This window comes from Callospermophilus lateralis, chromosome 14 (genome assembly GCF_048772815.1).
Source record: "Callospermophilus lateralis isolate mCalLat2 chromosome 14, mCalLat2.hap1, whole genome shotgun sequence".
NCBI classification, from domain to species: domain Eukaryota; kingdom Metazoa; phylum Chordata; class Mammalia; order Rodentia; family Sciuridae; genus Callospermophilus; species Callospermophilus lateralis.
The window spans coordinates 29,184,660-29,208,551 of NC_135318.1; the positions used below are offsets into that span (position 1 = coordinate 29,184,660).

Sequence of the window (23,892 nt, forward strand, 5' to 3'; positions counted from 1 at the left end):
AAGTCTAAGCTTAAATCAATAATGCTCAAGGTTGAGGGCAATACAAAAGGGGCGTGTGAGCAATATTTAACAGTTTGCCATATTATTCTCATTTTACAAACCACAAAAACTGAAGTTGGGCAAAACCTTGAACCATAGTCATTTGAGAAGATAAGTGATTTTTATCTAAAGGCGACTCGGACTGGTGCGAGGACGAAGAGATTGGGAATTTTGCTCATTAAAAAAGAATGTGAGTTACAGTGAAGTTAAGGAAAAGGGGCTGTGGACACCATTTGCAATACATGCAAACTGTGACGTTTGTTTGCCATGCAGAATAGGGTTCAAGGTTATGCCTAAAAGGGGACAACACCGGGGAGAGGGGGGAAGGTTTGGGAGTTGGAAGGAAGCAGAGTCGGGGTGAGTTTGGAGGCAGTGATGGCAGAAGGGGACGCCGGGGAGCAGGAGCGGTGGCCCTGAGCACGGGTGGCAAGTCAGGAGAGGGGACGAAGAGACTGGAGCCGCAAGGTGCAGTGCGGGTGAGGGCCGGGCGAAGCGCCACTTTCCACTCTGGTGGAAAGCACGCGGGGCGCCCGTGCCGGGTGAGAAGTCCGGACGGGCGGAGGCGGGAGCCGCGGGCCGAGCAGCCACGGACTCCTCCCCCGGCGCCTAGACTTTCTGGGTCAGGACACGGCGGCGCGGTGCTGAACCGTGAGACCCACGGGCGCCGCCGTCTGCCCGCTGCTCCCCACCCGCCCGCAGGTCCGGGTAGGCGGCCGACGAACCGCAGACTGGTCCGCGTAGCGAACGCAGGTGCGTACGGAAGAGGGGAAGGGGCAACTGGGCGGACCGGGCCGACGCGGTCGGGGACATGAGGAGGCAGCGGCAGTACTTCCGGCAGCGGCGACTGCACTTCCGGGGTCGCTCTTTTGGGCCTGGCTGCGGTCCGTTCCTGAAGCAGGAGAACCTTGGGCTCGGGTTTCCAAACGCAGCTTTTGCGGAGCCCATGCCTCAGAAGCGGCGTCCGGGAAGTGGCCGGCCTTTCCACGCATTAACCCCAGGGTCGGGGGAGTGGGCACCATGTCCCCGCAGCCTGGCGGGTCCCTGCGAGCCGCCAAGTTCCAGCAGAGACCAGCCGGGCGCTCATCGCGGTGGCGGATCTTTCCTCGCCGCCTAGCGCCAGCGTTGCGTTTTGTTTGCGTTTCTTTCCCCCCTGAAATGCAGATTCTTTGCCTGTTTGGCACAAAAACGAAGGCCAGGATATCATTACTGACATTTGCAAATAAGCCAAACGCCAGGGATCCCTAAATTTAAAATAAATTCTAACTAAGTAAAACCATGAAAAGCTGATGACAAATGAGTAGTAGAATTCACTTTGAAAGTACACCGAGTTTTCTGGGTCGCATCAGAATCTGATCACTTATTCAAGGTCTCAGGGCAGTTCCCTTGGGAAACTTAAACCTCAGGTTGGTCTATAAGACATTAATTTTTCTTTAACCTTACTGCAAAAGTCTTCATTGATTTCCCGAGTTTATCAGGGCATTTTATACTTTTTCCACTAAGGGTCAGCTGATGAATTACAGGAATACACACACACACACACACACACACACACCCTAGATATACTAGATATGTACTGTAAGCATTATTATAGTTATGTGGTAAAGCATAATTTTCATGTCTAAAAATTAAAAGCTGAAAATGAGATAATTTTATTCAGAAAGCATATTTTCATGTTCTAGTTTTCTTTAGCAACATTTTGATTTATCGTTTCACTAGAATTCTCATTTTACTAGACGATTCTGTAACCTTGGATTAAGTACTAATTTTAGATGCCAGTAATTTATATTAAAATAAGTCTAATTTTCTGGTATTACTGCCTTAAAATTTTAACATTGTAACATTAACAGTATTTTACACCTGAGTATTAAAATATTAGAGCTCTGAAGTTTGCTCAGTGAAATTCTTAATTATTGTATTTTTATTCTATAATAGAAGTAATTACACTAACAAAAATGAAAAAGCTATGTAAATGACTTCATACAATCTTTGAAATTATACTTAAAGCAAGAAGTATTCTGGTTATTACTTTTGTATCTCAATATTTTTAATTAGTGTCATTTTTCAAATTATTGGTGTAAAAGCACATTGATTTTATAGTGATATAAAATTCAAACATAGCCTAAACTATTTGTTTATAATTGTAGTTATTTAAAACAAATACCAGCTCCATTGATTCTAGTTTTTTCCGCAGCTAAATTTCATGATCCTGAAGTCATATTTCACCTATGGACATCTCTGCGCAGTCAGCATTCTCCTTGATGTCCTTGTTGATGCTTTCTGAATCTTCAGCATTCAGCTAGGTGCATCCAGGGAGTTTCCTCACAGGATGTTAAGGGTGACATTTTCCACTTCCTAGTTGGATGACCCTCAGGGTAAATGACTTGGTAGTTGCTGGTGCCTCAGCTTGCCTATCAGCAAAATAATAATAGTACTATTATTATTTATATATTTTTGTGGTTACTGAAGATTGAGCCAAAGGTATTTTATATACTGAGCTACATCCCCAGACCTTTTTATTGTTTATTTAAGACAAGGTGGCTCTGTAGAAACTTCTATGGAATCCCCAATAAAACTGAAGTGCAAGAGAGACACATTGTTCCTCTCCTATCTGAGACGACCCACTCTCCTTTTACAGTGATCCCTTTCCCTTTGCCTATTCTTTAAATAAATTCATTCCTGTTTCTCTGAGTGACATTTCTGAAATCTTTCTGAGATGATCACAAGAATCAGGGTTTGAACAGGAGTCTTCACATTGCCTTAGTTTCCAGGAAGTCCCCAGCTCTGTAACAATACCAACTAGGTAAAAGTATCTAATCCCAGGCAAAATGATCTGTCATTCAGGCCAGCTTAAAGTTGCAAGACTTTCTCTGGAATTCTTTTAGGAGATAAACCTAAAACCTCTTCAAGATAATATTCACTGACATCTGAAGTAATTTCTAGAATACTATTTTACAGTTGGTCCTTCTCATTAACCTTTCAGCCAATAATGAGGTAGAACATCCAAATAGGGCAATTGTTGTGATTGTGTATGTAGTGCAGTATAACAAATCTAAAAAGAGCCATTCTTTTAAGTAGTCTTCTCAGAATAGATTCTTGTTCCTTATTCTTTGAGAATCTCTTTCATAGGTCATATGACACATTATATTAAATTGGCCATTTAGTGTATAAGGAACAACGATTTGCTAGAATATGTGGAATCATAGAATATAAACTCTAGGAAGTCAAATTTTTGGTATACAACCTAATTTAGAATTTGCATATTTCCAATATTTCTGCCTGGATTCTTAATCCTAGCTGTTTTACTATTTCACTTAAGAAGCAATCGAAGAGAACTTCCATCAATTTTCACCACAACATCTACCCACATACCTGAATCTCTGCTCACATAATCTGCCTTGTTTTTGTTACTGTGAATGAGTGGTTTGTGTTCCCATCAAAGGTCAACCCTTGAACTTTTGCACTAGAGCCCACCCCATTGGCTTTCTCAAGTTTATTGTTGTACAGTTCTCTAACATTTCTTCCGCTTTTCCTTTTTAATTGGTTTTTTTTTATTGGCAAATAAAAATACTGTTATTTCTTCATTTCTTAATAGAGTTATGGCATCATTTCTCTTTTCCTGGTTGTTTTCTGTTTGTCTGTTCTGTTTTCCCCCTTTCCTTGAACTAATGAATGTCTTCAGTATTACATTTTTGTCTCCACTACTGGCTTATCTATATCTTTGCATTTTTTCCCTTTATTCTTGTAGTAGCTATTCTAGAATTTATAACTATGCATCTTTAACTTGATAACACTATTATAATTTAAGATATTTACAAACACTTTGAGTTATTGTATTATTTTTTACTTATATGTACATTATAAACCCTATGGTACATTATTGTCATCTTTGATTTAATAAGCAAACATTTTATAAAGAAATTTTAAAATGAGAAAAATGACTTTGGAGTGGGGTACCAGGACTTGAACTCAGGGGCTTTGGATCACTGAGCCACATCTCTAGCCCTATTTTGTGTTTTATTTAGAGACAGTCTCTTACTGAGTTGTTCAGTGCCTTGCTTTTTGCTGAGCGCTGGCTTTTAACTGAGGTCTTCCTGCCTCAGCCTCCTGAGCTTCTGGGATTACAGACATGCACCACCGTGCCTACCTAGAAAATGACTTTTATGTTTATCCATGTGTATTTTCCACAGCAGGATTTTTGTTTTGTTTTGTTTTGTTTTTTAGAGAGAGAGAAAGAGAAAGAGAGAGAGAGAGAGAGAGAGAGAGAGAGAGAGAGAATGAATCTTTTTTGTAGATGGACACAACACAATGCCTTTATTTTTATGTGGTGCTGAGAATCGAACCCAGGTCCTGCCCGTGCTAAGCGAGCACTCTACCTCTGAGCCACAATCCCAGCCCACAGCAGGTATTCTTCATCCTTCAAACTTTTCATTTTTCTTCTGCTTTAAGGACTTCTGCTAGCATTTCTTTCTTTCTCTCTCCCTCTCTCTCTCTCTCTCTCTCTCTCTCTCTCTCTCTCTTTGGTAAAAGAGATTGAACCCAGGGGCATTCAACCACTGAGCCACATCCTCAGTTCATTATTTTTTTTTTTATTTTTTATTTTGAGACCCTTACTAAATTGCTGAGGGTGGCCTTGAATTTATGATCCTCCTGACTCAGCCTCCTGAGGTGCTGGGAGTACAGGTATGTGTCACCACGCCTGGTTGTTAGCGTTTCTTATGTCTGAATTGGTGATGAATTCCCTCAGCTTTCCTTTGTCTAAAAAAAAAAAATTAAATGTTTATTTTGCTTTCAATTTTGACAAGATATTTCACTGGGTATAGTAATTTAAGTTGACAGTTCTTTCACCATTTTAAATATGTCACTTCATTGTTTTCTTGCTTAAATAGTACCTGAGGTTTATATACAATGTGTCTTTTTCTCTGATGACTTTTTATTTATTTGTTTATTTATTTATTTTTTTGGTACCAGGACTTGAACTCAGGGGCATTGGACCACTGAGCCACATCCCTAGCCGTGTTTTGTATTTTATTTAGAGACAGGGTCTCACTGAGTTGTCCAACGCCTTGCTTTTGCTAAGGCTGGCTTTGAACTCCCTAGCCTCCTGCCTCAGCCTCCCAATCCGTTGGGATTATAGGCATGTGCCACCCTGGTTGACCTCTGATGACTTTTAAGATATTCTTTTTGTCACTAATTTTTATCAATCTAATAATGTTATGCCTTATTTTTGTTTTCTTATTCTACTTGGGTTATGTTGACCTTGTGTGTTTTCTCTAATTTGGGAATGTTTTTGGTCATATTTTCCCCCCTCTAACTTCATGTATTTTTTCAGACTGCTTGATATTGCCCCCTGGCTACTATTTTTCTGCTTAGTTGCATGTTTAGTAATTTTTATTGGTGTTGAGCATTTTAATTTTACATGGTTTTATATTTTGATCTGTTATATGTTTATCTAACTTGGGAATTTTAGGTCACTGTTCCCCCTCTAATTTGATGTATTTTTTAGACTGATATTGTTCCATAAGTTTTGTTTGTTTTGTTTTGTTTGTGTACTTTATTTAGAATGGCTGTTTTTGCTATGTCTTCAGGATCACAGATTTTGTTTTTTTTTCCATGGTGATTTTTCTATTAATCCCATTTAGTACAGTTGTTTTCAGACATTTTATTTTTCATGTCTAGAAATTCCTTTTGGTTTGGATTGATACCTTCTTTTTATTTCCCCGTCATGTTTTTGTTTTCTGTTAATGTATTTGTATATGTAATAAATAGCAAACATATTTGTAATCATTCTAACACCTTTGTCTTCTAATTATCTCTGTCAGTGTCCTGTGTCTTTCCATGTCTAATAATTTTTATTGGATATTAGACATTTGATTTTATGCTGTTGAATTCTGGCTTTTCTGATTTTTCAAGTATTGGACTTTCATCATCATGGCAGTTAAAGTATTGCTGAATCAGTTTAATCCTTTGGAGGCATATTTTTAAGTCTATTTTAGGGAAAGCTTAAATAGCCTTAACTTTAGTCCCACTACTCCCTATGTTACCCATCTGGGGTCTCTGCTGAAAGCTTCATGTATTCTATAGGAATTCTTGGGAACTTGAATACTTCCCAGTTCTGGGTAATCTAAAGGAGTAGTTCAGTTTATAGCTTCCTGGTGATTGTTTTCTCCGCACAAAGTTCTTTGCCAGTCCTGATGGGGTTTCAATGTGTATTTCTAGAGCTCTTTCTCTGAATATACCTTCCTCATCTCAGTACTCTGACACATAAATTCTGGGTGCTTCCGTTTGTATGAATTCAGATCTCTGTCCATTCTGTCCATTTAAACTCACTGAGACTATCAGGCTGTTGGTTTCTCCTCTTTGTGCCATGGCCCAGAAATTGCCTCCAGTTGGAAATCAAGGGACAGTACAGGACTTTCTCCTAACTCCTTTTCTCAGGGCTCTAGGTGGCAATGCTCTAATTATCTGCTCCTTGATAAAGTTTCAGGAAAAATGAATCAAAAAAATTACAAATTTCATTTCCTATATTGAACAACTTATTACTATTTGTAACATTTCTCCAAAGTCATTAGTAAAATTTAATATAGGTTTTTACCTGTTATAAAATAGGGTTCACTAAAGGTAAAACAATTTGGGGAACTTTGAATTTATAGGATTTTTTTTAAAAAAACTTAAGTATACTTTACTGTAGTTTCAAAAGTTTAGTAGAGCACTAACATATTTATTGCCATTTTAAGTCTCAGATAAAAGCATATATCAATGGTTTCCTTTACTTGTCTTGTGATTTTAAGAGCAGGGATAAGCCATAGAACTAGTGAAGTGAGATTTACTAGAGAATAATTTTTTTGTATTTAGTCCAAGTAGCTGAGTTTATGTGGAATGAGGTGGGGGATAGCTTGTGCCTTTAATACAAAAAGGTAAAAGGTCAGAAAGAGAAAGGAATCAAATCAAAATATTTTTTAAAGTGAAAATATAAAATAAAACAAAAACATTAAGACTTCAGATATAAGCAGAAATATAAGGAGAGCGAAATTCTGGGTTAGAAGATGGACAATACTTACATATATGTTAGTGAGTCAGAAAGATAGACCACTATAGGCAGCCAGGAAACGGGTCTCAGAGAAGAAAAGGAGGAAGACACCATGCTATCTTAGTCTGGAGAACATTCTATTGCTTCCCCTGACAACTTCAACCACAAGAGCTCTTCCTTAGTTACCCCTACCCCTACCCTTAGCAACAGCCAACCACAAAATCTGTATCTACCCCAAGCACTTCCTCTTGAGCCAACAAAGCTGACCCCCCACCCCATGCCAATAAAGGCCTAAAAAACACTTCTCTCCAGATTTGCTGAAGAGGACAAAATAAAGAGAGCTGATTGGCCCCTTTCTGAATCCTGTATTTACATATCATCCAACCAATCACCTATAGGGATATATGAAACCATAAAAACCCTAGACAACAGACATGCATTGGCAGCCGACTCTTGGGACCCCTCCCTCTTCAGGAGCTCTGCTTTCTCTCTATTATTCTAATAAATCCTGTTACTTTGCTCTCTCTCTTGTGTCTGGAGATTTCATTCTTCGAATTTGTGGGATAACCCACCCATCCGTGCTGTATGTTACATTATCACTTCTGCTTTCCATGTTGAATAAACCAGAGATGAGGTGAGTTATGAACTTACCAAAACTCTCTAATATATTTTTTTCTTTAAGTCCTGGACTTTAAAAACTGTATTGTTAATCACTCTAAATTTAAGTCCTAATATGAGTTAGGTGCCAGGGAAGAGCTTCTTGGCCTTTTTTAAAGACTGGATAAGATGAAGAAATCCATCAAATTCATTATGTATAAATAAAATTTCAGAGAAAATTAATAATAACTTGAATTCACAAATAATTTTCTCAGAAATTTATAATGTAACTTATGCTTCTATTTATCAAATCCTTTACAAATATAAATAAAAGGTGAATTTCAAATAGGTCATGCAGAATACAAATTCTGGATTAGAGTCCATACTTTACACTAGATTTCAGTAATTTTTCTTAAAGTAAATATTTCCATTGGATCATATGTATTATTGAGGTACTTACTCATAATACACGTTAGATTATGATTTCTGAAGATTTTTTTATAATGTAGACTTGTCTTTTATTGAGTGCAAATGCACTAATATTTTTGTCTTGGACAAAGACAAACAACATTCATTTACATTTATGCTTTTAATTTTAGAAACAAAACACAAGAAATGCTTCATTCCACAAATAAGGAACTGATACTTGGCATCATGGTGGGAACTGCTGGGATTAGTTTGTTGGTTTTGTGGTATCACAAGGTCCGTAAACCAACTACAACATTGAATTTACCTAAATTTCTTTCTCTGGGTAATATGTGTAATTCAATAACTCTGCAAGATGAAATGCATACTGGCCAAGGAACAGCAGTAATTGTCCAACGAAGACAAATTCAGATACTGGAGAAGTTAAATGAATTACTGACAAATATGGAAGAACTCAAAGAGGAAATCAGATTTCTTAAGGAAACCATTCCAAAGCTGGAGGAATATATACAAGATGAATTTGGAGGGAAGATAACAGTTCATAAGATAAGTCCTCAGCACAGAGCTAGAAAAAGAAGGTTGACTACAGTTCAAAGTACAGCAACAAGTAACAGTTCTGAGGAAGCAGAAAGTGAAGGAGGGTAAGTTTCTATAAGATGTTTCCCATCTTGAATTATTTTTTGTATTATTGCTATTATTTAGGTATTTATATATTTCCAGTCATATATTATGATAGTAACAAGAAATGAAAAGGAATTATTATTTTGAATGAGATTATAATTAAAACCATATTCAATATTGTCATTATTTTAGGGTGTTTAGATCACATTGACAAAAGGAATGTAAGTAATTAGTAGTAGGTGACATTATGTAAGTATTGAGAAAGATATAATTGTTTGCTGAAATGGATAACCTATTTTTTAATGTGGTCACTGTGTGATCTTGTATGTAAGAACTCTCTAGATAGTGCTATCTAATAGAGCATCTGTGTTGCTAGAAATATACTATATATATGCTGCCCAATATGGTAGCCAGTAACCACATGTGGCTCTTAAGCACTTAAAATGTGGCTGGTGAAAGTGCAAAACTGAATTTTAAATTTTATTTCATTGTGCTTATAATATTTTGTAATCAAATTTGAATACCTCTTGATGATAGTGGCTACTGAATTTTAGTGCAGTTCTAAAAAGATTTGAGAATGTGTGATTCAGTTTTATCCTTACACAGATTAATTTATTGAATTCTAACACCAAAAACATAATATTCTTCAAGGAAGACACAAATAATTTATAAATTAAAAAATTGTGCCTGACTAGTATTTTTAAGAGTAAAGTAAATAGGTTAAAATTTTAAAAATCACTGGATATGGTACAGTTTATAATTCTTTTTTTTAATTTCTTACATACATGACAATAGTGGAATGCATTACATTCATAATCATAGCACAATTTTTCATAACTCTATGTCAGGGCCACTGGGTTTCATTGTTGTATTTCTAACACCTTACTTCTGTACCTTGCATAGAATAGACTCCAATAAAGAGTTATTGAATGAATGAGTGTTTCCAAAGTTGCCATGGAATTGGGAGGAGGGATATGAAGGGAAGAAACAAAGAGTAGGGTATGGATAAAAGGGTGATTTCATAGAAAGAAGTATAAATAGTTGAGAGATCAATGCCAGGACTGAATTTGTTTAGCACCTTTTATATGAACTTGGGGAAATGACTATGAAAAGTTTTTCAGATTGGGAAGAACTACAAATGATGGATCTAGATAATAAGAAGGTCTGAAAAATTTGTGTTCCTGAACACAAAAAACAAACAGTTTTAAAACAGGCAAATGAAATGTTGAGAAAGAATCTAAAATAGTTCTAAATCACTCAAAACTATAACTCATAAAAGAGACCTTTAGTTACTATAGGAATAGGTCATGTCGGTTTAGTACTCTGATAAAGACAAAAATTCCACCATAATATGGAACATTATTGAGAATTATTAAATACAAATCATCTGGTTATTCTGCCTGTATATACAACTGTGGTATTTCCTCATCAGGAGTCCTATGTTCATTTTTTGACAATCACGTCATAGGAAGAACATAACAGAACTAGGAACTAGCCAGAGAAGAACTTCTAGGCCAAGAGGAAGATTGGCAGTCTAGGCCCAAAGCATGAGTGGACCTTATCTAAAAAGACCTTTGCTAAGTGAGCATAAGCTTATTCAAGAAATGATAACACTCTAGAATTTAGGAAAGATAGAAATAAGATAATTACAGGACTTATAACTTCAAATAATGTCATAGGCATACATTTTTAATGTGGGTTCAAGAAAGATTTCTGAAATTTATGAGTGACAGTCACATGCAGCTAGTATGGAAAAGTAAGCATATGACAACTGATAGGAGGTAAGACATTCCCTCTCTTGTTTGATCCTGGTGTCTTTGTTAGTAATAAAATACTAGAGTAAATTAATGCAGCCCTAATGACAGAGTAAGCTACAGTAAATGGTACCAAATATAGTAGAGGGAAAGTCATTTTTCCTATTTTCTCCACATTTAAAAAAAATTTAAATAAATTAACCCATACTGAAATTGATATATTTGAGGGGAAAGGAATAAGATATAGAAAGATTTAACACATTTCTGAATAAATACCAAGAAACTAACCTTATAAATAAAATAGAATAATTTTTAGAAGCAAAGTCTTTATGAACTATGTTATAGATTGCTTGTTCTTTTATAAATTCTTATGTGTCTGAGATGATCATTGGTGGTGAGATAGTAGTCAGTATCCCTTTAGCACTTTAAGATGGGATGCATCCTACATACACTATGTCCTTGATGACAGAATTAAAACATCAATTGACAATTACATATTCCATATGGAAAACTGATCTTTTGTGAGAGGTGCCCAGAAATTTTTACTACTTTTAGCAAAATAGATACCAGATACAATTTTCTAATGCTTTTAGTTTTACAAAAGAAGGGAAAAATATAATCTTAAGATTAGTTGCTGATTAAAACTCAGTGTTAGTACTCATAAAATCTGCTCACAGAAAAGTTTAGTGGGATGCATTTTCTGCAAACATTATAAGAATCTATTATTACATGCCTTCTTAGTATGTGAGTATCACTGTGGCCTTATGAGTTCTATTGCCTCTTTTGGATTCAGCTAATTTCATGTATTTGGGTGTGAAAGTGATGACTGATGCCCAAATTCTTATACACTCTGAGGGCATGTTAAAGTTGTTTCATTACCTGAACAAGTATTTACACTTGGAAAGGATCTTTGCTTCTTAATAATAATGTATTTTGACCAATTGTGTTTTTGTCCCTGCTCCATGGCACATAATCAGTTACTGCCTTGCCAGCATTGGTTCCCCTTAGGAGAATAGTATTAGATACCAAAATCTTGACATGTGGAGATGTGGAGGTGTACTGTTTTTGTTTTGGTTTGGTTTTTGGTGCCAGAGATTGAACCCAAGGGTGCTTAACCACTAAACCACATCCCAGCCCTATTTAGTTTTTTATTTTCCGACAGGATCTCACTAAATTGCTTAGAACCTTGCTAAATTGCCAAAACTGGCTTTGAATTTGCAATCCTCCTGCCTTAACCTCCCAAGCCACTGGGATTATTGGTGTGTGCCATCATCCTAGCTTTTGGGGTTTTTTGTTTGTTTGTTTGTTTGTTTGAATTCTGCTTTATCAGATATAAAAGTACCTATTCCTGCTTGTTTTCAGATTCTATTTGCTTGGTATATTAATTTCTATCCTTTCACTCTCAGCCTATGGCTGTCTTTGCCTGTAAGGTGAATCTCTTACAAACAATATATAGTTGTGTTTATTCCATTTTGCCAGTCTATATCTTTTAATTGGAATGTTGCAACCATTAACATTCAACATTATTATAGAGGAATGTTTATTAATTCCTTGCATTTTGATTTATTTATCATGTTTAATTTGGTCCTGCTTCTTATTTGCTTAGCTAATGAGATTTCTTCATTTGTGAGTTCTGGGTTTAATTTTTTATTTTTCCTGTGTATTTCTTCAAAAAAAAATTTGTAGTTTAGTAGTCATGAATTGTTTTAGTTTCTGTTTATCAAGATAATTTTTAATTAATTCTATTTTAATAAATTCAGGTTTTTAATTTTTATTCTATTTTGGAGGATTGCTTTGTTGGATATAGTAGTCTTGAAGATAATTGTTTTCTTTCAATATTTGGAACGTATCATTCCAAGCTCTTCTGGCTTATTTCTTATCATAAACCCAACATATAATATTACATGTTGGGTTTGTGCTAAGAATTCAGAAGTGATTCTTATTGGCTTGTCTGTAAATATGACCTGATGTTTTTCTCTTGAGACTTTTTAAATGCTATCATTGTTCTGTATGTTAGGCATTTTAATTATAATGTATTGTGAAGAGGTTCTTTTTTGATCTTGTCTGTTTGGGGTTTTGAATACCTCTTGTATCTGGATGTTCATCTCTCTCTGAAGCTTTGAAAAATGTTCTGTTATTACTTCCCTAAAGACAAGTTATCCATTCCAATAGCCTGCCTCTTAACAACCCTTCTCCAGTCCAGTGATTCTTAAATTTGGTCTCTTAATGTTGTCCCAGAGTTCTTATATATTCTGATTATGGTTACTTATTTTCTTATCTTTAATGCTGTCTGAGTGTCTAAGGCTGGCAACTTTGTCTTCCAGCTCTGAGATTCTGTTTCAGCATGATCATGAGACTTTTGGCTGAACATTTTATTTAATTCATTTCCAAGATTTATGCTTGGTCCTTTTTTTTAGTATTTATATCTCCTTATTGAATCCCTCATATCCAAGATATAATTCATATCTTGTACTGACTTCCTTAATCAATTCAGTTGCTCTTCTGTGTTCTCTTGGAATTCATTGATAATTTTTATAGTGATTCTTTTGAATTCTTTATCTGCTATTTCATCCACTTCAATATCCTTGGGATTAGTTGCTGGTGAATTTTGAATTTTAGGAGGTGTTGTGTTGTCTTGTTTTTTCTTATTTTTTGTATCCTTGGGTTGAGTTTTATGGATCTGCTGGGAGGGATTTTTCTTCCACTCTTATATTGTTAAGGTGTGGTTCCAAAAATCCCAAATAAAACTATGGGTCTTTTTGAAGTAAAAGACAAAAGATTTATTCAGGCCAGGGCTGAGGGAACAGAAAGCAAATAGTTCTGCCACTATGACAAAGAATACAGGTGGAAAATCAGCTTAAGAACAACAACAACAACAAAAAAAAAATGCAAAGAAGAGGGGGTGAGGGCAAGTCCCCAAGTGTACATCATAAGTCATAAAAGTGGAAAATATCACCTAACAGAAAATTCTTAGAATGCATACTTATTGTATGTATTCAGAACAGCTCTGTAGTTTAAAGGTCTTACAGTCTAGGTGCCACAGGGTGAGGGTAGGGTTTTAGCTTCTATGTGAGTGGGCTCTTACAGGAGAAGGGGTCAATTCCACACAGTGTCTCTTCTATATGAGTGGGCTCTTATAGGAAAAGGGTCAACTCTATCAGGGTCTAAGCAAAATGGAGACAACTTGACTTAATTTTTCAAATCAGCACATAACATTACATGGGCCTTCTATTAGGACAAAATTTTTCACTTGCCAAAGTGTCCTAGAGTGAGCTAGATTGAGACTCCCTTGAAGGTGTGGTATCCATACCCTTTGTGTTAGTTCTGTTTTTGCTGTAGCAGTGGATGTCTGAAGGTAGGACCTGGAGGCCTATCCATAGCTGTTTCTACTTGGGGCCTGGTCATTAGTTTGGGGTTTTGTTTCTCCTGTATTCTTTGCATACAGTATAGCTGAAGATTGCATGGGGAGCAAGATGTGCTGTCTTTTGATTGAATTTAGTTGAGCAGCAGAGTCTCTACCCTATAAACTTATAATATATCCCTGTAGGTTCCCAGTATATCTTACAGAATAAGGGGAAACAAACAATAGCAAAAATTTATGTAAACAGTGTATAGTCTTAAAATAAATACCTGGTACTTAACATGATGTATACAATGTTAATTGCCACACAAAACAAATGGTGGGGTCAACAATTACCAACAGCAAAAACAGTAAGTAATCATAAACTAGACATGGCATTAAAGCAAATAACAGCTGTCAACCATGTCATCTGTAGCAGTAATAATTGCAACATTACTGTGGGGGCAGGAATTATATAAACCAATTATTTCTAAGAAATGGCAAAAATACAGTTAATTTAAAGAAAAGAAAATGTGATAGGAAAGTAGAAAAGAGTTTACAATTTCAAAAAATGAGCAGAGGGAATGTAAAAGATATGGACTAGTGATGATTATAAGGAAAGAAAAGGAAAAATGGAAGAAAAAAGTGAAGGGAGAGAGAACAATATAATTTGGGTGTTAGCAGAAGAGAGAAAGAGGAAGAAATAAATGAAACCATACAAAACAAAACCAATATATACAAACCAAAAATCCTAACCCTCAAAAGACTAGGTAAAGAAAAATAACTACATTTTTAAAATGTTAAAAATGAGAAACAAATATGTACAAATTTAAGAATGTTCATATCAGCACAGCAAGAACACACAACAAAGGGGGGAGAAAAGAAAGAAAGAAAAAGGAAAATAAAAAAGTATTCTTATTGGAAAATGAAGGAATTTTTTCCATGAGTGAGGTGGTCAAAATTTTTGATGAGAATGAATGATCAATTTCTATATCTGAGTATTTCCTTTGTTTCTTGATCTATGTACTGAGAGCAAGAGTAAGGGCTGGAGGTTGTTAACCCTTTCCTCTTTTTGAGTTGCTATCCAAGCTGTCAGTTGGAGTGACCTAAGACTAGAGCTTTTGAAATAAGTCCCTTTTCACCAGTATGAGATAGGATGGAATGGGAAGTTGGAGTTTTGTCTCTACAGACCAGACCTATGCACTCCCAGGGTAGGGCTGCTGCAGAATTCTATGAGGGAAGTTATAGAGGATGGGTTTTAAGGGCTTTGCTGGGTAGTATCTGCTCTGAGATTAGAGCAACATATTGGTAGGGCTTGGCAGTTGCTGAGCTCTATTGGTAGTCTGGATTTCAGGAGCCTCCCATGAATTCTACTCATGGAGTAAGAGAGCCAATTCTCCATATGCTCTGCTGCCCATGAACACAGGCTTCCCAAGCTTAGTCCCTGAGTGTATTCATCCTACCTGTTCACACTTCTGACTCACTTCAGCTGGTCTTATAAGCCACCAGACTCAAAAGGAGAAGTCATTTGGGCTCCCTTTCACTTTTCTGACTTGAATCCTCCAAAATAAAATCTTCTCTGTGCCTGTTTCACTCTTGTTCTGCTAGGTAAACCCTAGGCCACCTGATAGGGGCTTGGCAGAACAGAGTGGCAGTGTTTTCTTTAATCTCTGGCTCCTGCAGCAGCAGCTACAGTGTGGCCACCTCAAGATGGCTCCTGTCTCAGCTCTCCATGGCCAGCTAAGAGAGAGCACTTTTCAAGTATCAGTGCACAGTGCAGCCTCTGGGTCACCTAAGTTCAGGCTACTTTTCTGATTTCAGGTTTTTATCTGAAACAAACCTATCTGTTGTGTTTCTCTATGTGTTCTCCTTCCCTCTCTGGTGAACCAGTGCCACTACCACTGCAGCTGCTGCTACTGCAACTGGCATGGCTCCAAAGTAGTCTGTCCAGTATTGAATTTTAGTGAAATCTCTCTTTCACCCACCATGCTGAGAAACAGTACTCCCACTACTTGAATTCTTAGCCATGGAGCCTTCCTCAAATCTGCCATCTTGAGTCTCCCATGTATGAGAATTCTTATAGCCCTATTCAAAATCTTATGCTATCAGACTTTTTTCATTTTATGACTCACATGAACTGTTAAATAATCATTTTTTCATTTTCATTTACTTGAACACAAATAAGCCTGGTCTTCTCTTCCAATAAAGAAGAAGAAGGACATCATTGACAATTGAAACTGCCTTATTGATTGAATGTGTGTCTACTCTGTGCCAGGCATTGTTTGGGTCCTGGAGAAACAGCCAGGAACAAAATAAAGTTTGACAAATTGAAAAATTTTTAAAGAAATGTAATAGGATATTAAAGAGTGATGCTCTCAGCATTTTTTTAAAGCAAGATCCTCAAAGTACAGGAACAAAGTAAAAAAGTGCCAAATAGATTAGCATCCTTCAGTCAGGTGCTCTAGCACCTTCTTGGCAAGGACCTGCCAAGAGACTGCCATTACCATCTTGGGCACTCACCCATCTGTAGCCTACATATGAAAGGAGGTTGCTGAGAGACACATTCCTTCAGGGAAAGTTATTCATGTTTTGGGCATCCCACCAGTGTGTGTACAAAGCTGGATGCTGTGGGAATTAATGTCATTGTTCAAGCAGAATGTGTAATGTGGGAAGTGAAAACATAGCCTTCTAGAACTAGTACTGACAGAGTGGGTGGAGATTGGATGAACCTGCAAAAGAAGAATGATGACTGGTTAAAGTGAGAAAAGAACCAGAGGCCAAAGGTATCACAGAAACTAAGAAAGGACGAGGTTTTGAGAACAGTGATTAAGGCCACATGTTTATGGATTTAACTAGCTGTGTAATATCAGTTCTCTTAACCTGAATTTTTTATTTTAAAATGTGGTGCATGTCTCATGTTGTTTTACGTCTTAAATGGCATAGGAAGCTACTTTGCACTGTGTCTAATTTGTAGTGAATTCTTTAAAAAACCAAGTTATTTTACCAATAAGAATGAAATAATCAAATGTATCAAATGCATTAGAACATGAATAGATAAACTTTTTCTACAAAAGTGCAGCCCAGCACCGTGGTACATACCTGTAATCCCAGCGGCTTTGGAGGCTGAAGCAGGAGGATCGCAAGTTCAAAGCCAGCCTCAGCAAAAAGCAAGGTGCTAAGCAACTCAGTGAGACCCTATCTGTAAATAAAATACAAAATAGGACTGGGGATGCGGCTCAGTAGCCGAGTGCCCCTGAGTTCAATCTCCCATAACATCCCTGCAAAAAAAAAAAAAAAGAGTTTTAGGAATTGAGGACCATACACTATATGTCTCAACTTTTTAGCTCTGCCACTGTAGCATGAAAGCAGCCATTAACAATATGCATATGGCTGTGTTCCAATAAAACTTTATTTATGAAAACAGGTGGCAATTGGTTTAGGCTACCAGTGTATAGTTTGTCAAACCCCAAACCAGAAAAATACATTTAACAGTAGCCTTTCAGTTATAATGCTTTTTAGTCAAACTCAACAAGTTCTGGCCTTTATTTCCTGGATTTGGGATGTAGAAAGTCATTTTTTTAAATAAACTTTGCAAGAGCAATTGTTGGATAGTGATGAGTACAGAAACCTCAATCTAGGCCTACATAGCTGGATGAGCAGTAGAGATGTAGACAATAGGAAGGTCGACCCTTATTTCAAGAAAATTAACTTTGAATGAGAAAATACATAAACAAGAAGGGGGTATTGGGTTCAGGGAGCATATATTATATTTTGCTTTTTGATTTGTTTATTTTTTAACCTGAGGGGTACTTGAGCTTATTTATATGTGTCAAGGAAGAAGCCAGTACAGATATGTTATAATAAAAGAAAATAGAGGTAACCTGGAACTAATTGAAAAATGAACATTACTATTACTGTAAATGATTAGATACACTTGATAAGCCATTTATAGAAACTAATAATGTAATGAATTGAATATATGATTATTATTGGCTAATAACACACACTTGGATCAGCTAAAGATAAAACTGTACATTTCTTTATTACTAAATTCAGAGTAGCTCACAATCCCTGTTTTGCAAAATTTGGGAAAACTTGACTTTATCAATTCAAGTTGATTGAGTCACTTCTAGTTTAGAGTTAGTTCTTTATGTTAAAGATTCAGTCCCCATTAGGGTTTTCCCCTCTTTATGTCTCCTGCTTCTCTCCAGCTGTAATGTAGATGCCCTGAAGGAACTTAACCTAGGCACCAGGAAGAGGGAAATTTGTCCTGGTGTACTCACTGTCCTCCTGTGACTCCAGCTGAGTTATGAAGGTTCCTCAGAAAGCTGTTCTGCATTAACTCTGGAGGTCATTTGTGCCCTAGATAATCTGGAACAGAGTTGGTCAGAATGTGGTCTGTGGGCCAGCAACACGAGTATCCTACCTAACTGCTGAGATTATTGGAAATGCATATTATCAGGATCCACCCAGACCTAGCAAATCAGAATATCTGTAAGCCATGCCTAGGAATCAGCATTTTAATCAGCTCTCTTGATGACTCTGATGCACCCTGAAGTTTGAGAAACATTATTCAAGAAAATTTTGTATTATTCAGCTGAGCTAATCACTATGAAATTTTAGTTTTAAAGAGTAACCATTATGGCTACAGATAAACAAGATTTTCATTGGGCATAGTGAGGTGCAATGATGGAATATTGTCCTAGTAGAACAGAGTGAAGAAGAAAGTTTAGGTTGCCATAATGCATGATGAAAATAGAAGATACATGGGGGACTGGAATTGACAGAGTGAAGAGAGTTAGATGGATTGAAGGAGGAGTAGATGATAGGTATTTGACACTATAAGGAGTTATCACATTCATTTGGGCAAAGTCTAACTTTTTATTTAAGTTTAAATAAGCAAAGGGGGCAATTTTAGGACATCTAGAGATTTTTGATAAGTTATCTACACAGAACAATATTAAGTAACTTCTAGGTCTTATCCATACTCTTATAAGTTCCTTTTTTTTTGGTGGGGGGTGGATAATCATAGACTCACTTTAACTGGGTAGGGAGTAGGGATCTTTCATTACCTCTCAAGCAGAAACGATTGACAGTATTGAGATATAGTCACAAACTTTTCATTTCCTTTGTGGTATCTCAGTAGCCACATGCTTTTTTTAGAGGCCTTTCATGGGAGTATTAAACAACAAGATGGCCTAAAGTTGCCAAGAAAAGTTCCTTGAAGAAACTTCATAAGCTTTACATATTCTATTCTTGGAAGTGTGCAAAAGGAGTCCTTTTTAAAATTAAATTATTTATTCCAATGTGTTATATATGACAGCTGAGTGCATTTCAATTCATAGTACACATACAGAGCACAATTTTTCATGTCTCTGGTTGTACACAAAGTAGAGTCACACCATTCATGTCTTCATTTTGTACCTGGGGTAATGGTGTCCATCTAATTCCACCATCTTTACTGCCCCCATGCTCCTTCCCTTCCCCTTTGCTTTATCTAAAGTTCTTCCATTCCTCTCCCATGCACCCTCTCCATGCCCATTATGAATCAGCATCCTCATATCAGAGAAAACATTCGGTATTTGGTTTTTTTGGGATTTGCTTACTTCACATAGCATTATATTCTCCAATTCCATCCATTTACCTGCAAATGCCATGACTTTATTCTCTTTAATGCTGAGTAATATTCCATTGTGTATATATACCACATTTTCTTTATCCATTTATCTATTGAAGGGCACCTAGGTTGGGTCCATAATTTAGCTATTGTGAGTTGTGCAGCTATAAATGTTGATGTGGCTGCATTACTATAGTATGCTGTTTTTAAGTCCTTTGGGTATAAACTGAGGAGTGGGATAGCTGGGTCAAACAGTGGTTCCATTCCAAGTTTTCCAAAGAATCTCGATTCTGCTTTCCAGATTGGTTGCACCAATTTGCAGTCCCACCAGCAATGTATGAGTGTGCTTTTCTTCCACATCTTCGCCAACACTTATTGTTTGTTTTCTTAATAGCTGCCATTCTGACTGGAGTGAGATGAAATCTTAGAGTAGTTTTAATTTGCATTTCTCTAATTGCTAGAGATATTGAACATTTTTTCATATATTTGTTGATTGATAGTATATATCTACTGAGAGGTGTCTGTTCAGTTTTTTGGCCCATTTGTCAATTGGGTGATTTGTTTTTTTGGTGTTAAGATTTTGAGTTCTTTATATATCCTAGAGATTAGTGCTCTATATGATATGTGTGGTAAAAATTTGCTCCCATTCCGTAGGTTCTTTATTTACCTCACTGATTGTTTCTTTTTCAAGAAGAAGGTTTTAATTTGAATCCATCCCATTTATTGATTCTTGATTTTAATTCTTGCACTATAGGATTCTTATTAAGGAATTTGAGGCTTAATCTGATATTATGAAGATTTAGGCTACTTTTGTTCTATTAGGTCCAGGGTCTCTGGTTTAATTCCTAGGTCCTTGATCCACTTTGAGTTTTGTGCATAGTGAGAGATAGGGGCTTAATTTCATTTTGTTGGATATGGATTTCCAGTTTTCCTGGTAACATTTGTTGAAGAGGCTATCCTTCCTCCAATATATATCTGGGCACCTTTGTCCAATATAAGATATCTGTAATTGTACGGGTCTGTCTCTGTGTCCTCTATTCTGTACCACTGGTCATCAAGTCTATTTTGATGCCAATACCATGCCATTTTTGTTACTATTGCTCTATGATATAGTTTAAGTTCTGGTAAAGTGATTCTACCTGCTTCACTCTCCTTGCTAAGGATTGTTTTGACTATTCTGGGTCCTTTATTTTTCCAGATAGATTTTATGACTGCTTTTTTTGTTTCTATGAGGAATGTCATTGGGATTTTGGTTGGGATTGCATTAAATCTGTATACTGCTTTTAATAGTGTGGTCATTTTGACAATATTAATTCTGCCTATCCAAGAACAAGGAAGATCTTTCCATCTTCTAAGGTCTTCTTCAATTTCTTTCTTTAGCATTCTGTAATTTTCACTGTATAGGTCTTTCACTTCTTTAGTTAAGTTGATTCCCAAGTATTTTATTTTTTATTTTTTTGAGGCTATTGTAAATGGGTAGTTTTCCTCGTTTCTCTTTCAGAGTATTTGTCACTGATATACAGAAATGCCTTTGATTTATGGGTGTTGATTTTAAATCCTGCTACTTTGCCGAATTCACTCACTAGTTCTAGAAGATTTCTGGTGGATTTTTTTGGATCTTCTAGGTTTAAAATTATATTGTTGGCATATAGTGATAGTTTGAGTTCTTCTTTTCTATCCATATCCCTTTAATTTCTTTCATCTGTCTAATTGTTATATTATGTTAAATAGAAGTGATGAAACAGGGCATCTCTGTCTTGTTCCAGTTGTTAGGGAGAACGTTTTCAGTTTTTCTTCTTTTAGAATGATGTTGGCCTGGCGCTTAGCACAGATAGGTTTTACAATGTTGAGATATCTTCCTATTATCCCTGGTGTTTTGAACATGAAGGGGTACTGTATTTTGTCAAATGCTTTTTCTGCATCTATTGAGAGGATCATATGATTCTTATCTTTAAGTGTATTGATGTGATGAATTACATTTATTGATTTCTGTATGTTGAAACAACCTTGCATCCCTGGGATGAACCCCACTTGATTGTGGTGCACTATCTTTTTGATATGTTTTTGTATCCACTTTGACAGAATTTTATTGAGAACTTTTACATCTATGTTCATTAGAGATATTGGTCTGAAGTTTTCTTTCTTTGATGTGTCTTTGTCTGGTTTTGGAATCAGGGTGATATTGGCGTCATAGAATGAGTTTGGAAGTGTCCTTCTTTTTCTATTTCATGAAATAATTTGAGGAGTATTAGTATTGGTTCTTCTTTAAAGGTCTTGTAGAACTCAGCTTTCTATCCATCTGGTCCTGGGCTTTTCTTGGTTGGTAGGCTTTTGATGGTGTCTTCTATTTCATTGCTTGAAATTGATCTGTTTAAATCTTGATTTATATATCATCCTGATTCAGTTTGGGCAAATCATATGAATCAAGACATTTGTCGATGCCTTTGATATTTTCTGTTTTATTGGAGTACAAATTTTCAAAACAATTTCTAATTATTTTCTGTATTTCTGTAGTATCTGTCATATTTCCTTTTTTTCATCACAGATGTCAGTAATTTGAGTTTTCTCTCTCCTTCTCTTCATTTAGCATGGCTAAAGGTTTATCAATTTTATTTATTTTTTCAAAAGAACTAACTTTTTGTTTTGTCAATTTTTTCAATTGTCCCTTTTGTTTCAATTTATTTGATTTCAGTTCTGATTTTAATTATTTCCTGTCTTCTACTGCTTTTGGTATTGATTTGTTTTTCCTTTTCTAGGGCTTTGAGATGTAACGTTAGGTCATTTATTTGTTGATTTTTTTCTTCTCCATGCAATGAACTTTCTTCTTCGTTCTGCCTTCATAGTGTCCCAGAGATTTTGTTATGTTGTATCAGTGTTCTCATTTACCTCTAAGAATTTTTTAATCTCTTCTTTGATGTCTTTTGCAACCTGTTGTTCATTCAATAGCATATTATTTAGTCTCCAGGTGTTGGAGTAGCTGCTATTTTTTATTTTATCATTTATTTCTAATTTCATTCCATTATGATCTGATAGAATGCAGCATAGTATCTCTACTTTTTGTATTTGCTAAGAGTTGCTTTGTGGCAAAATATATGGTCAATTTTAGAGAAGTATCCATGTGCTGCTGAAAAGAAAGTGTATTCAATCATTTATGGATGAAATATTCTATATATGTCTGTTAAGTCTAAGTTATTGATTGTATTGTTGAGTTCTGTAGTTTCTTTGTTTAACTTTTGTTTGGAAGATCTATTCAGTGATGAAAGAGGTGTGTTAAAGTCACCCAGAATTATTGTGTTGTGGTCTATTTGACTCTTGAACTTGAGAAGAGTTTGTTTGATGAATGTAGATTCTCCATTGTTTGGACATATATATTTATAATTGTTATGTTTTGTTGATGTATGGTTCCCTTAAGCAGTATCCCTTTTGATTAACTTTGTCTTGAAGTCTACTTTATTTGATATGAGGATGAAAAAAAACACCTGCTTGCTTCTAGAGTCCATGTTATGTTTTCTTCCAACCTTACATCTTCAGTCTGTGAATGTCTTTTCCCTTGAGATGAGTCCCTTGAAGGCAGCATATTATTGGTACTTTTTAAAATCCAATCTCCTAGTCTATGCCTTTTGATTGGTGAGTTTAGGCCATTAACATTCAGGGTTATTATTATTGAGACATAATTTGTATTCCCAGTCATATTTGTTTCCTTTTGGTATTTAACTTGACTTGGTTTCTTCTTTGATTAGTATTTCCTTTAGTGTAATACCTCCCTTTGCTGATTTTCATTGTTGTTTTCATTTTTTCCTCATGGAATATTTTGCTGAGGATGTTCTGTAGTGCAGGCTTTCTAGTTGTAAATTCTTTTAACTTTTGTTTATATGAAAGGTTTTAATTTCATCAGCAAATCTAAAGCTTAATTTTGCTGGATATAGATTTTTTGTTGGCATGCATTTTCTTTCAGAGCTTGATATATGTTGTTCCATGATCTCCTGGTTTTGAGGGTCTGGGTTGAAAAATCTGCTGAGATACATATTGGTCTCCCTCTATAAGTGATCTGATTCCTCTCTCTTGCAGCTTTTAAGATTCTCTTCTTATTCTGTATGCTAGGCATTTTCATTATAATGTGCCTTGTTTTGGATCTGTTGTGATTTTTACATTTGGTGTCCTGTAATGATTTTCCAATTCATTCTTCATGTTTGAAAATTTTTCTGATATTATTTCATCAAATAGATTGTTCATTCCTTTAGTTTGGAACTCTATGCCTTCCCCTATCTCAATAATTCTTAAATTTGGTCTTTTTTATATTATCCCATAATTCTTGAATATTCTGCTCATGGTTTCTTACCATCTTCACTGTGTGGTTAACATTCTTTTCAAGATTATATATTTTGTCTTTATTGTTTGAGGTCCCATCTTCCAAGTGATTTAATTTGTTGGTGATGCTTTCTATTGAACTTTTAATTTGGTTTATTGTTTC

General features: G+C 35.9%; 1 protein-coding gene across 3 annotated transcripts in view; it reads left to right on the forward strand.

Annotated features, from left to right (window-relative positions):
* Window positions 1-407: 407 nt before the first annotated feature.
* The window catches only part of Rmdn2 (regulator of microtubule dynamics 2), an 86,957-nt gene continuing 63,472 nt past the window's right edge, over window positions 408-23,892 (forward strand). The window contains exons 1-2 of one of the 3 annotated variants that reach the window (XM_076833347.2): window positions 408-789; window positions 8,263-8,730. In XM_076833347.2, the coding sequence (XP_076689462.2) occupies window positions 8,279-8,730 (452 nt within the window). In that variant the 5' untranslated portion in view covers window positions 408-789; window positions 8,263-8,278. Of the gene's footprint in view, window positions 790-4,696; window positions 4,720-7,537; window positions 7,701-8,262; window positions 8,731-23,892 lie in introns of those variants that run through there. The other 2 variants (XM_076833348.2, XM_076833346.2) reach the window with 2 other exon arrangements.